The sequence below is a fragment of the Trichosurus vulpecula genome, chromosome 2 (genome assembly GCF_011100635.1).
Source record: "Trichosurus vulpecula isolate mTriVul1 chromosome 2, mTriVul1.pri, whole genome shotgun sequence".
In the NCBI taxonomy this organism is placed as follows: domain Eukaryota; kingdom Metazoa; phylum Chordata; class Mammalia; order Diprotodontia; family Phalangeridae; genus Trichosurus; species Trichosurus vulpecula.
This window is the reverse complement of record NC_050574.1, coordinates 79,982,168-79,997,097: the sequence shown is the minus strand read 5'-3', so window position 1 is coordinate 79,997,097 and position 14,930 is coordinate 79,982,168. Positions and strand designations below refer to the sequence as shown.

At 41.2% G+C, this 14,930-nt stretch overlaps 1 protein-coding gene across 1 annotated transcript in view; it reads right to left on the bottom strand.

Moving 5' to 3' along the window:
- Positions 1-14,930, bottom strand: part of CSMD2 (CUB and Sushi multiple domains 2) — an 842,922-nt gene that overhangs the window by 77,447 nt on the left and 750,545 nt on the right. Inside the window, exons 43-44 of the mRNA XM_036743760.1 lie at positions 11,658-11,835; positions 10,177-10,322 (exon numbers count right to left, since the gene is read on the bottom strand). Coding sequence (XP_036599655.1) covers positions 10,177-10,322; positions 11,658-11,835 — 324 coding nt within the window. The remainder of the gene's footprint in view (positions 1-10,176; positions 10,323-11,657; positions 11,836-14,930) is intronic.

The window sequence follows — 14,930 nt, the reverse complement described above, 5'->3', positions numbered from 1 at the left end:
TTATAACTAAAACATTCTATACATGGAATCTTTGTAGAAAATGTCTCTTCCAGGTTTTCAACCTTCAGTAGATTGGCTAAGGCAGTACTTTGTTTTTCCATTAGAATTCTCCAAAGTGCAGGAGCTGAGTCTGAGGAATAGATTCTGAATCACTAGAACATGGTCATCCTTGTCATATTAATAGCTATATGTGGCTGTTAGATTCTGCAGTTAAGATCATGAGTTCAATAAGCATGTAGACCAGTTAATTCTGCTCTTATCCATGGCCACAGCTGATACCCCTAACCCCAGCCAGCTGTTTTATGTATAGAGTAAAAACAGTAAAGGAAGGGCAAATGACTCTGTTTGGCTATTTCTACTTCTGGAGACACAGCTCCAAGCTCCTAACCTACCAACTTGTGTCAGGAGAAGCTTCTTCAAATTTAATTATTATAGTGGAAAGAACACTGGATCTAAAGCTATAGAACCTGGGTTCTTACCCTGATTCTACAATATACTGTCTGTATGAGGCTGGGAGATTCCATTCATCTCTGAGCTTTGGGTTCCATATACATCTATCTATGTGTAAAGAGGGGACTGGCTAGTGAAGGAGCCTAATTCAGAGAATAAGTGTTCTTAACCTAAGGTTTATAAGCTTAAAGAATTCTAATAATTGTATTTCAATATAATGGGTTTTCTTTGTAAGTCAATAGAGCTTATTTCTGCATTTAAGAACATGACTCTGAGGTGTCCATAGGTTTCACCAGCCTGCCAAGAGGGTTCACGATACCAAAGTGGTTCAGAACTGCTGCCTTGGAACATATGCAGATTTGTTCTGACTGGTGGATCATAGAGAATATATATGATATTCTGTATGGTTTCAATCCAGCACATGGAGGCCTGATGAATGTACTTTCAGCCATGAATCACTGAGGGTATGGTACTTTGGTGATGAAGAATCTTCTAACTGGTTGAAGATCTAGAACTGAGGGTGCATAAACATGGTTTAAATAAATAATTTCTTAATATCTTCCCTGGCAGATTTTGAGTGAGGAATGTTGTTTCAAGTTAGGAGGGATGCCTTTGGGACCCAGCCTTTCAAGAGCTGAGAGGTGGACTCACCCAGTGGTTATGCCATATTTTGAAGTTAACTTGATGAGACCAATGCTATGTAGAAAAGCCAGGTGGCCCACTGAATAGAACGCTGGACCTAGAGTCAGGAAGAACAGGGTTTAAATCCTTTCCTAGCATTTCCTAGCTATGTGACCTTGGGCAAGTAGATTAATCTCTCTTAGCCTCAGTTTCCTCATCTGTAAAATAGAGAAAATATTAGCACCTGTTTTACAGGGTTGTTGTGAAGACCAAATGAGATAACATATGTAAAGCATTTTGCAAACCTAGAGTGCTATATAAATGCTAGCTAATAGAAACTGCAAAGTATGAACCCACTCTTCCCAGAGATTGGGGCAATATAAACAAAAGTATGTTCCTGCAGTACTGAGAGAAAAGCTTATTAGTGTCAATTGATTAAATGGAATTGAGGCATTAGTCACTGGTGGCTAACAGTGGGAAGAGCATACAGGAATGGTAGTTTGACCCAATGGCATTAGTGAAAAGACTCTCTTAAACCTTCAAGGATACCTATAGAACCCTGAGGGGGAGATGCAGTCTTCCTTGCTTTGGAGGAACGAGTCCAGAGCACTTGCTACACTAAATTAATTAAAAAAAGTCACTCGGAGATCATTTTCCAGAGTTGCTTTAAGAATCCAATCCAACCTTATCCCAAATGCTATTTTTCTCCCCTTTCATGCTCTGAAGGAAATACACTTGATTTCTACACATCTCTACAAGTAAATAACTGGCTTTTGTGAGATGAAACCAGCAGTAAAGATCCCAATCCTTATTCCCTTTGTGCTTAAACTACTTAATGTAGCTAACCTGTCATAGTCTATACCCAAGGTTTAATGAGGTAACTGTCAGGACCAACGAGATGAGGCCTCCCTCTTTTATAGCTACAAAATTATAAGAAGTGTCTCATGGGGAACAAGGAAATGAGATATTACTTTTGGCATTTCCTTGTCATATTCTTCCTCATCTTGGTTCTTGCAAGTGTGGTGGAGGATCCCAAGCCTAACCCTGCCACAGGCTCTCAATGATGTTTGCAGTGAGTGGACCGAAGTTACAGATAGAAATGGAGAATGGAATTATAATTCTGGATGCCATGATCCTATCTCATGTCTCCTAAGTACAATTCTCCAGATAAGGAGGGACCTAGTTTAACTGCTTTTCTTCTACTAACTTCGGGGATCAACAGACATGCAGCTACCTTTTGGTGAATGTCTAATGTGTCTATGCGATAAGTTGCATTGCTACTGGACTTGAGATTATCTGTCCTGCTCTCCCATTACCATGGACAAACCACTGAGGGATGCTCTGCCATCAAGTGATATGTTTCCTTTGCTACATTATTAATCATTTCCTTGTCATCTTCCCATGGCTCACCTTATCCCCCCTCTAAAATCAATTGTGAATACACTAGTTTTGACTAGCTTCCAATGTTGATGTTTGCTGTAAGACACAAATGTTTTCTGAAGTTTCCTTAAGAAGCTACAGAATGGTGGGACTGTGGGCGATGAGGCAATTATGAATAAATGATATATCGAATTGAAAAAAAGTAAGAATTGGGAAGTTATCCATGAAAGACAAAGGTATACTTCTCTAAAAGCCTTCAAACTTCATCTTAAATACTACCTCATTCCTGAAACCTTCCTCAAATGCACTGGCTCAAAAACATATTAGTCCCATTAAGGCATATGCCAAACAATTTGTGATTTATATTACCTTTACTTATCATTAAATTAAACTCAACTCAACATTTATTAAGTACCTATTAGGTACAAGGAAGCATATTTGTTTCTCATTGTGTGTATTGAATTCTGAAACAGACTGTCAGTAACTCAAGATAATATATTCTCTCATATCCCCAGAGACCCTATCCCTGGAGTCAGTAAAGACTTGTTGAATCAAATGGACAGAAACTATGCTAGATGATGGTACAGAGGAGAGAATGAGTAATAAGGGGACTGAACTCATGGGCAATTGTAAGGGATCACTCAAAATAATGGCAGTGGTGATGGAGAAGGACCTGAGAGTTGAGGAAAGGGAAGAGTTCTCTTTCCTCGTGCCCCTTCAGGCCTGTATTCTGAACCTGTCTGTATTTAAAGAACTTGAAATAGAAGACCATTGTTGTGAGGTCTATATACTAAAGGAACTTCAGTCTTGTCCTTTTGATATCTCTATCTCTACCTGCTGGGTGAGAGGGAAATTTGGGTTCAGTACTGTTAAATGATGTCATGAAAGGACAGAGAGATGTACTGGAAGGGAAGAATTTTTTTTAAATAGCTAAAACTGCATTCCCAATGTAGCCCCCTTCCCACAAAAGAGGGATGGTGTCAGAGCTGGGAGTCAGACAGGAGCACATGCTTGTTCTGGGCTGGTTTCTGAATTCATGGTAACTTTGGGAGAAGTCATGAAATTCTATCCCCAGGGGCAAGATGAGGACCAGAGACTTTGACCTGAAACATTAAAGGGAAAGACCAAGACAGGAGCCAGCACAGCATCCTCACTGGAGTACTTGTGCTGAACTTTTCCTCTATGGGCTGAGCTGCATGCTAAATGACTTGCTTCTTTTCATGACCAGGATGTCAAAGAGAAGCCCTAAGAACCAGCGATACTGAAATTAAACTTGGCCCAGACCAGAGTTGGGCAGTGTCCAGCAGAGGTTCTGCAGTGGAAGTCTGTTGATGAGAGTGACTGAGAGATTCCCTCCCTTGGCCTCCACCAAGCCACAAATGCTCTTCTGGGAATGCGAAACCAGAGCCATGTGCCTGTCCTCTCCACTCTGCCTTTACTCACTCCCCAATGCAAAGTTGGATGAAGGCAAAGCCGCTCACCCTGTTTTTTCTTTCCCTCTCCCATATTTATAGCTACAGAATGTGCAGCAGCGTTTAGAGCTGTTTCTTGGTTACATATGTGACACTGTATTAAAAGCCGGAGAGTTATTGGAACCTGTGCTTTTTTGATTACCTAAATGAGAGCAGTAAGATGGAAAAGAAGGGAAAACAAACCCCAAATGCAAAAATATTTAAATTTCAGAATTTTATATATCCAATTTGTATTTTAGCAGTGAAAACTGGCCAGGAGCTCAAACCATATATTTAGCTGAAACTAGATAGCATTATAAGTAGAAGTGGAACAATTTCAGGAGCCACATCCTGAGATGTGAGATGGTAGGGCAGTCGAGCTAGACCTGGTCTTAGGTGAAAGCTATACTCCTACAAAGAGCAGAGAGGGTGAGTCGTTGGGAGAGAGTTCTTAGCCTCCCTAAGTTAAAGGATTGTCGACAGCTCACTCTACATTGTTCACCTAATGGCTTATACCACCATAGGCAGCCAGTACATATCTGTCCAGTGCTCTTTCCACTAGCTCACACTGCCTTTGTGCAGAGAAAACAGTGCATGGCCCCAGTCCAGGATTGCTAGACATGTTCCCAAATGAAAATTCCTTGGCCTGAGAAGTGAAAAGTAAATGGGTAGGCCAAGATTTCCAAGGACATGCAAGTAAATGCAAATGCACAAACATGTATATTACACATATGCAAGCCCATACACAGATATGCGCACTTTAAAATTGCACACATATACATGCCAGTAGAAACCCAAAGTCCCAGGTTCACTGAATGTTTTAAAGCTATCTACTGTTTTCCCCAGTTCTCTCACAAGTCTGTCTATAGGAATAATCTCATCCCTCTGTTGCTAATCATGCCCTTTCTCAGTTTCTCAATAGTTATTTACCTGAAATTGAGGCCCATCCATATCTCTCTTCTTGGCATCTGATTTGGCCTTCTTCTTACTGCTTGTTTGTTTTTCCCTCAGACTTTCCTGCCCACAGGCACCAATGAGGCAGATGTCATCAGGAGGACCTGCATGCCAAGACTTGGTGCAGTGTTCATACCCAGATTTCTTGGCCCTAGTTCTTTACATTAATGGAAAGACAAGCAAATCCTACCAACAAATGGCGGGGTAAGAGTATAGGTAGATAAGGGAGGGGCAGGAAAACCATGGGATGCAGGTAGCAAAGAGGAAACAAGAAGGGTTGAGAAGATCGGAACAAAAGGGAAATACATGGGTCCAGGAGAGACCAGACCAGGAATCAGGGAAGCTTCAGCACTTATCATGCTAGCTTCCCCTCTCTTGCACTCTCATTACATGAGATTGAAGAGACCTCAGACTGAGGAAAATCTAAGGAAGCCCAGGGGACCCATGCCAACAGCTGTCAAGAAGTGAAAGATTATGAGGAATTTTTTTTTAAAGACCATTGCATTTAGAAGTTAAAAGAATTTTTTCAGTTGAGTGGTTAGGGTCTGAAACTAGATTGCAAGGAAAATAAGAATATGAAATGAAGGCAGTAAGTTAGACAACCAATTATTAAAGTTTGGCAATAAAAGGGAAGAGAAATAGGGGACAATAGCTTGATGGAATGGCAAGGTGGAGTGAAGGTCTTTTAAAGGGACGCACCTGGGGATGTTTATAGGCTTTGGAGGGGGAAGGATGAACAGAGTAAGATTGAAGCGGGAGAAACAAAGAAGGATAACAGGACCTAGGAGAAAGGGCTGAGGAGTTTGTGAAAAGCCATTTGACTCAGCTGTGGTACGGCAGAAGGGGCATTCGAATGGAAGTTAGGGAATGTGGCCTCTAGGCTCCAGCACTGGATACTTTCACTAACTAGCTGTGTAAAACATGGGCAAGCTACTTTATTTATCCACTCCTAAATTTTCTCACCTGTAAAATGAGGAGGTTGGGCTAGGTCAGGTTCTTAACCTTTTTTGTATCATGAACCCCTCTAGCAGTTTGATGAAACCTATGGACACCTTCCCAAAGTAATATTTTTGACAGCCTAAAACCCATAGTCGCAAATGAAACCAATTATACTGAAATACAATTATCAAAATATTTAAAAACAAGTTCAAGGACCACAGGATAAGAACACTTGGAGTAGAAGATCTCTTAAGGTCTCTTCAAAGCCTAATATTCTAAGATGACATGGAAGAGTCTTGCTTTGGGAAAAAAGGAACTTCATAAATGCAAAAAGTCTTAAACATACAGAAGCCTACTGATCAGGTCCTACCCTTTGGCATCAAACCATGCAGGCAGGATAAAGAGCACTGGATGAAGAATGAAAAAGAATTGAGTTCTGGTTCTGGTTCTGCTGGGCAAGTCTATTTCCCTTTTTTGTAAAATGGAGATAATGTTTATACCGTCTACTTCCCAATATTGTTCTGAGAATCTGCTAGGATAATGGATGTGAACGTTTTCATATACCATCATTCCATAAATCACTGATTGTACAAATGTATACTATTATTAATTGTTATTATTATTTGGTCATTTATTAACTCATTTATTTGAATCTACTGCCATGTGAGATGATCAAGCACAGATCTACCAAAAGCCAGAACTGAAGATCTTGTATTTGACAATTCCATTTTTGGCTGAACAACTAAACTGCCTTATCTGACTGAGTTTTTGATCTCCCAGATGATAACCTGTGGTCCCATGATACCCGTTCTAAGTCATACAGTTTAGCTACACTGTCAGTCATCCTTACTATATGATCCACTCAATTTCCTTCCAGTCCATTTGCTACCCCTGACCCTTGGAATTCTTCAGAGATCATGTGAACAATCAAAGAAATTGTGCACACAGTTCTTTCTATTGCATGCTGGAGGACTATAAACTTCTGCTCTCTACCTTCTTTTGTGGACCAACATTCCTATGCAAAGATAGTGGGCACAGAGTGTGGGCGGCCTCATAGAGATGAATATTTTTGCCCTTGTTTTCATGAGCATCTCACTGTCAGCAAATGTGTAGGTGTAGCTAAATCTAGTCCAGGCTGCCTGGCGCTTTCTCGTCTATCTTCTGTTATTGTTACTATACTACCTATCTGGGTAACATAGGTTACCTTTAATACTGCCTGAAGCTCCCAGCCGTGATCTCTACCTTGTGGGTGGTGTTTGGTGTGTGGCCACTTTATTTTATCATGGTTCATTTCAAAACCAAACAGTTGCTATTGTTACCATTACAAAGAAAAAAATTTAGTGCAATAAAATAATTACACCAGTCTGCCTCCCCAAAATAGGACCATTTTTTTTGTTTTTCTGGTTTTTTTTTTTGGCAGGGCAATTGGGGTTAAGTGACTTGCCCAGGGTCACACAGTTAGTATATGTGTCTGAGGCTGGATTTGAACTCAGGTCCTCCTGACTCCAGGGTCAGTGCTCTACTCACTGTGCCACCTAGCTGCCCCAGGACCATTTTTTATACCAGTATTCTACTTGTGCTGTACGGATGAGAGCCATGGGACACTATGAGCCTTCCAGGAATTAAAACTAAGTATCACTCAAAGAAGGATAAAGAAACATAACATGGGTGTGAACAGGCTTTAACAGAGAAGAAATAAGAAATTATTAAGAATTGGAATAAAGGATGTCATCAATTATAGAAAAAACTGGAGCGGTCACGTGTCAAGAGAGAGAAATAAGTGACAGATAGCATGAGTGCCCTACTGGTATCCTAAGAAACCCCTTAAAACAATGGATGGACCCCTTGAGGATAACTTAAGGGAGGAGATGGACAATAGTAGCATGGGACGATCAGGCCCACAACACAAGGTATAATATCCCTGTTAATAAAATCATAGATCCAGCTGGGTATTGAAGAATGCATCATACACAGACACTGACACACACACTCACACAAAACTAATAACAATACCTTACAACTGTGTGGCACTTTATAGTTTCCAAAGTACTTTCCTGTTCCTTTTTTCCATATGATTCCCATAACACCATAACTAAATATAAAGTAACAGTGTGAAGCAAAAATAAAAAAGTTAACATGATTTTGGACTGCCTTATTGGGGGCACAGCTTTCAGGAATGAAGAAGTATTAGTCTATCACCTATTCCATGGGTGGGGAACCTGCAGCCTGAAGGCCACATGTGGCCCTCTAGGTCCTCAAGTGTGGCCCTTTGACTGAATCTAAACTTCCTAGAACAAATCCTCTTAATAAAACGATTTGTTCTGTAAAACTTGGACTCAGTCAAAAGGCCCCACCCAAGAATAGATTCAATTCTACTTAGACACCCTTGCAGGCTGTGTTCAGTTCTGGTAGAAACAGTTTAGGAATGACATTGATAAATTAGAGAGGAAGACAACCAGGATGGTGAAGTACCTTGAGTCCATGTTATACGAGAATTGGCTGGAAGAACTGGGGATGTTTAATCTAGAAAAAGTGTGTGGTGGGGCAGAGGGAATGATAGCTGCCCTCAGTTATTTGTCACATAGAACAAAGATTAGACTTCTTTTACTTGACTCTAGAGGGCAAAGCCAGAAGCATGTTGCCAAGTGGCACACTTAGGCTGTGTGTAATGGGGGGAGAGTTGGGAGGGAGGAGGAAGCAGGCTTTAAGAAAAAAAAAATTAAAATTTTTTTAATTTAAAAAACTTTCCAAAAATTTTAATTAAAAATATTTTAAAAATTATTAATTGCTATTATTTGGTGATTTCTTAATTCATTTATTTGAATCTATTGCTATTTGAGATGGTAAAGCACAGGTGTATCAAATATCAGGATTGATGAACTTGAAGCCAACAATTCCATTTTTGGCTAAACAACTAAACTGGCTTATCTGACTGAGTTTTTGATCTCCCACAGGATAGCTTGTGGTCCTATGATATCTATTCTAAGTCATAGGGTTTAGCTACACCGTCAGTCGTCCTTGCTATATGATCCACTCAATTAAAAAATGAATTAAAAAAAAGAAACTTCTTGATGATTAGGACTCTCCAAAAGCAGAAAAGGCTGTCTTGAGAAACAGAAGGACTCCCCTCCCTGGAAGTCTTAAAGCAGAGCATTTGTTTTGTTTGTTACACTGGGGCTTCCTTTTAGTATATGGGTTGGACAAGATGGCTACTGAGATCCCCTTCTAACTTAAATTCCATGAGAATGGTTGGGAAGAGATTACCATCCCTATCTAGCAACTTAGGATATGGACTCAGGGGGCAACAGTGACACAGTAAATCAGTGGTGGAGCTGGGATTAGAACTGAGGCCTCCTGATTTCAAGTGCAATATCTAACAGACTCTTACTCACAGAAACATACACTCCTAATAGACTCAAATCCACATCCACACACACGCACATGCACGCACGCGCGCACACACACACATGGGAGGGAAGGCAAGGGAATAAGCATTTATTAAGAGACTATGTGCCAGGCACTGTGCTAAGCACTTTACCAATATTATCTAAATTGATCCTCACAACAGCTCTGTGAGATGGGTGCTTGTATTATCCCCATTTTATGGTTGAGGAAACTGGGGCAGACAGAGGTTAAGTGACTTGCCCAGGATCATGACAGGAAATGTCTGAGGCTGGATTTGAACTCAGGTCTTCCTGACTCACAGGCCAATGTGTGATCTAGAGTAAAGTACGGTAAATAGATATGGCCACCCAACCAGACTTATCATTTTTCTTTTTCTTTCTTTCTTTTTATTTTTTTGTTCTTTTTTTTTTTAACCAATTTACTATTTATCTAGAAGGGTAACATAACTAAGAGATACATAACAATGCCTGTAAGTAATGACTTTTGAAAACTCTGTGTGTGTGTGTAAAAAGATTCAAGTAACCACAAGAGGGAGCCAAAGCCCAATTTAAAAACAAAACAAAACAAAACAAAATGAATCTTCCTGCCCAGGATTTTCTCACTTTGTCTAATGCCTGGTGATCTCTAACGACTAATAAACCCCTAAATCATCTCTGTAAAATAGAGAAAAATACTCATGGCTTCTACAGATAGGCTCAAATACTGGAGAAAGGGTAGTGGGTTTGTGGACAGCCATGAGGGCTAGAATAGGACTCAGGAGATCCAATATGCAGTGAGCTGACCTGGAAGAACATGCTACCACATATTATGGTATAGAAGTGAGATGGTATACTCATCTCTTAAGGACCCATCAGGCCTTGAATTACGTGTATGGAACAGCCTGTCAAATGCTCTTATGAATCTTATATCCCTTGCCCAAATTCAACAACAAAAGTGTCCTGACCCTTTACACCCTGTCCCCAGGGGTGATACTGACCAGAGAAGGCAATGACGAAGATCCCGCCCACTGCTCCATCACTGTGGAATTTAAGCAGGACCTGGTTGGATGAGCTCTGGGCTATTTTCTTTGCCGAGCTGCGTGTGAAGACTCCCAACTGGGGAGCTGTCTGCTGGGGCCCATCCCTGTCAGCCAGAAAGAAGGCTGTCAGTGTGGTGTCAAGTTTATAATGGCTGGCCCCACAGGTGCCTCCCAAGAGAGATCTGGCAATGGTTTAAGTTCTCTTCCCACTGAACAACATCATTCCCAAAAAATGACTCATGATGGGTTTAGAAAAGCCAGTTTCATGAATTTCTTTGTGGCACGAAATTAATCTCCTATGTCTGGTTAGGAGAATTCCAGTCTAATCTACATTCATGTGAGCATTCTCTCTCCCCTTTCTTCATTAATATGTTTCTGTCACTTCCTTTGGCATCTGGATCAAAATAGTTTCTCCAGGAAGCCTTTTCTGATTGACCTCATCCCACACAGACCATACCTTGATACTTTATAGTAACACGTTTTTATTCATGAGGTTTGGGAGAATACAGCAAGTCTCTTCCCATTTCACTGCCATCCTGAAAGGTGCAGAGGACCTACCTCCTAACCACCCTCTAAGTCACCCTGCCAATTCCCTGACTTCAGAGAGAGAGAGAGAAAACTCAGTTTCCTAGTGTAGTGAAAGAGCATTGGATACCGAGTCAGATCTAGGATCAAATCCCAACTCTGCTGCTTAGTACCTGAGTGGCCTATGGCAAGACACTTAATTTGTCTGTGCTTCAATTTCCTTACCTATCAAAAGAGGGACTACACCTGATGAGCTCTAAGATTCCTCCCAGGTCTAATTTTTCTGTGCTCCCCTATCCTCAAGAGCTCCCTTAGTTGATCAGGGGAAGCAAGATAAAGCTGAAGTTAAACCCCACCACAGGAAACTCAATGCACCTCCAAATGTATGTCTCAGGGCCCCATTCACTGCAATTTTGAGTACATGGGCTCTAGGAAGAACAGCAGGGACTATCAGGGTTATTGGGTTTTTGGGGAGGAGGGGGGAAATAGGGCAGCTACCCTGTTAGGTCTTCCCTTCCTTCCCAGACGACAAAGGTTCTGACTCTGCGAACAAAACTAAAGATCCATTCATCCAGCACCCTTGAAATCCCAGGAGGCTGACAGCTATTTATAGTTGCCTCTGTATTTTCTTTGCTAATAAAGACAGATAATCTAGCAATCATTTTTATTTGGCTTTGGGATACTGTGTGTGTGTGTGTGTGTGTGTGTGTGCGCGCGCACGTGCTGGCTAGCTAATTTATCTGACCAAGAAAGTATTCTCAAACCATTAGTAAAATGATCTTGTAGACCCTAGGCCACCCTGCATATGGATAGGTGAAGGCTGGGCTTGAATGGAATACTGTCCATAGATAATCCCCAAAGCAGATATACGATTGCTAATAGGATGTTTCCTCCCCACATCTAAAGCCCCTTACCAGATGGTGATGAAGTCATTGTCGGGCTCCGTCTGCAGCAGGCTAAAGTTGAAGTGTATACCATGGCCAGGGGGCACGGTGAGGAGCCAGGTGCAATCCTGAGAGTTGGGATATGGGTTAGGGAAGCCAGGGGAGTAGACAGTGCCATTGTATAAGGTGATGTTCCCTCCGCAGGGGACTGTCAGGGTAGGAAACAAACAGAAAGAACTATACTTAGAGATTTTCATCAACCTGGGGGCCTCAGGCAGCTTTCCATGCGCCTGTCCATCTATTATTTCCCCCAATGCAACTAGCTATCCCTTGAAATGAGCTCATCTGGTGGTGGGGAAAAGGGATGGGGGGAAAGGGTCCTGGACAGGGATTCCTCTAACAGGCCCTATCCAGGCCAGGCCCCTCACTGTCCCAGTACAGCCCATGCTCATTCCTTTGTTCATGCTGCCCCTCCCACCTGGAATGAGAGGCAGGATGCATGCTGCTGGCCTTGGGATCAGAAGCCTGGGGTTTGATTCCCAGCCCCACCACTTACTAGCTGTGTGAACTTGGGCAAGTCATTCCAACTCCCTGAGCCTCAGTTTCCTCATCTGTAAAAAATGAGGATAATAATACCTGCCCTATCTTTCTTACAGAGTTGTTGTGAGGATAATGTTTGGTAAATTGCAGGCCACTAAGTAAATGTGAACTATTATCATTCCCTTTATTCTATACTTGCTGAATCTTACCTGTCCTTTAAGAATGAGTACAACCCCTAAAGCTTCTGGAAAGTCTTTTCTGATCAGACAACCCCACAGAGATCTCACTTGTTGCTGGACCTTTCCTGGAACACAAAGCACTCTACACAGTACTAGGAATCATCTTCAGCTGTGGGTCTCTTCTCAGCTCTACTGTGGGCCCCTCTACAGTAGGGATCTTGTAGAACATAATTGTCAGAGTAGAAAAGATCTTACGGGTCATCTCATCTAGCTCACACCTGAACAGGAAAGCCCAGTACAACAACCCAAACAAGTCTTCAGCTAGCCTCAGCTTGACTTCCAGTGGCACCACTTGCTGAGGGAACCTATGTCACTTCTGATAATCTCTAATCCTTAGGAAGTTTCTTCCTAAGTGAAGCTGAAATCTGTTTCTTTACAATTCTACCCACAGTTCCTAGTCCTACTCTTGAGGGCCAAGCAGAAGTCTAATCCCTGTTCTACACAAAGGCACTCTTCGAAAACTAAAGACAACTATTATGCGTTCTCTATGTTATCTCTTCTCCAGACTAACCGATCCTTAGTTCCATCAACCAATCCTCTTATGACACAGTTCTAATTTGCCCATGTTGATTCTAAAATAAATCCAGAACTAAAGACAATATTTCAAATGTGATGCTAAGAGGAAATAGATGAGCAGGACCACGATTTCTCTTATTTTGAACATTAAACTTCTATTAGTATAGCTAAAGATCATACTAGTGACCACCACGTCACTAACTGATTCCTACTCAACCTGCCATTTGGTAAATCCCTTGATCTTTCTTGGAGAAACTGGTTTTTAGCCACATTCCCTTCATCTGCACTTGTGTGGAAGATTCAGACTTCTAGTAATTCACAAGGTCAGGGTCACTTCTTATGGTTTAAAGAAAAAAAATTCCAGTGGTTGGATATCCCAGGGAAGCAGGTTTGGACTTCATACAAGTGAAACCTTACTCGATTATAGCTCTCAAAAAATGGAATGGGAGAATGTTATGTCTCTGTTACTGGAGTTCTTCAAGAGAAAGACAAATAATCAATGGTTGGGAATGTTGAGGAGGAAATTCTACCTCAGGTATAGGTTGGAAAAGACGACTTCTGAAGGCCTTTGCTTTTCTCGTATTCAATCTCTATTTTGTAGCTAAGGAAATGAAGGCTCAGAGGTTAAATGGCATGCCCACAGTCACAGCTAGTAAGTTGCAGAGCCCAAGTTCAAAGCCAGTCTTCTGTATTCAAGTACTGTGTTCTTTCTACTCCAACTTACAAAGGGAGTGCCTCAGTTTGCACTATATTTACACTTGGAGCCTCTCTGTACTGGGCACTCCTACTGCACCAAAGCCTGCCTGTCACTTAATACCTATAGCTGTTCTCCCCCCAAAACTCCTGATTTCTGCATCAGCCTTATATGAAGGGGACAATCTCTATGAAATGTTATGTTTCTTACTAGGTCCCCAACCTCAATGTCTCATCCTGAATGAATGAGAAAAATTAGCCAGAAATGCTGGCTCTGTAGTGAAGTCAAGACTGAGGTCCCAGATCATTAATAACATACCGCTTATGACGATGATTATTTTTATTAGCCTTACTAGCTTTATCCTCCTCTTTTCATGTTCTCTCACCCCACAAATCGAATCATTTGCCAAAATTTGTCATTTTTACCTCTACAACATCTTCCATTCGACCCCCTTCTCTTTTCTCACATGGCCACCAACCTACTTCAGAGTGGCATCACCTCTTACCTGGACTGCATTCCAACAGACTCCCAATGGTCTCTCTCGAGTTTCCACTGTTGTCCCTCATCATCCAATATATCTTCCATGAAGCTTTTAGAGATACTGTCCTAAATCACAGTTCTGGCCATTTTACTCCCCAACTAAAAAAAAAACCTCAGGGGCTCCCTATTTCCTTTAGGATCAAATCTAAACTCCTCTCTTCAGCATTTAAAATTCCTCACAACTTTACCCTGAACTGTCTCTCCAATCTTGGTATACATTAATCCCTTTATGTTCTGCAGTGCAGTCAGACTAGTCTTCTTGCTGTTTCTAACACAAAATATTCCATTTCCCATCTCTTTGCCTTTGCATTGGCTGTCCCCCATATCTGAAATGTACTCCTCCTACCTGTGCCTCTTAGAATCCCAAGTGCCCTCCCCTCAGTTGCTAATGACTTCCCCCTCAAAACTACCTCATATTTAGAACAGATTTTGTATATGTACATATGTGTATATATAAACATATATATGTACATTAACATATATACAAATATATTTATTTATAAACATATTTTATATACTGAACTATATTGCATATAGTTTATATACATGAGTGCATTTATATGTATGTGTGTATATATATATATACACACACACACATACACATCATATATGTGTATAAATACGCACACATTTTCTCTTCACATGAAGTGTACCCTCCTTCAAGCAAGCAACAACTGTTTCATTTTTGTCTTTGAACCTGCAGCAGGAACTTAATAAATGTTTGTGGATGGACTGAATTTTCTTCACCTTTGGGTGATTGGTCAGCATGGCTTC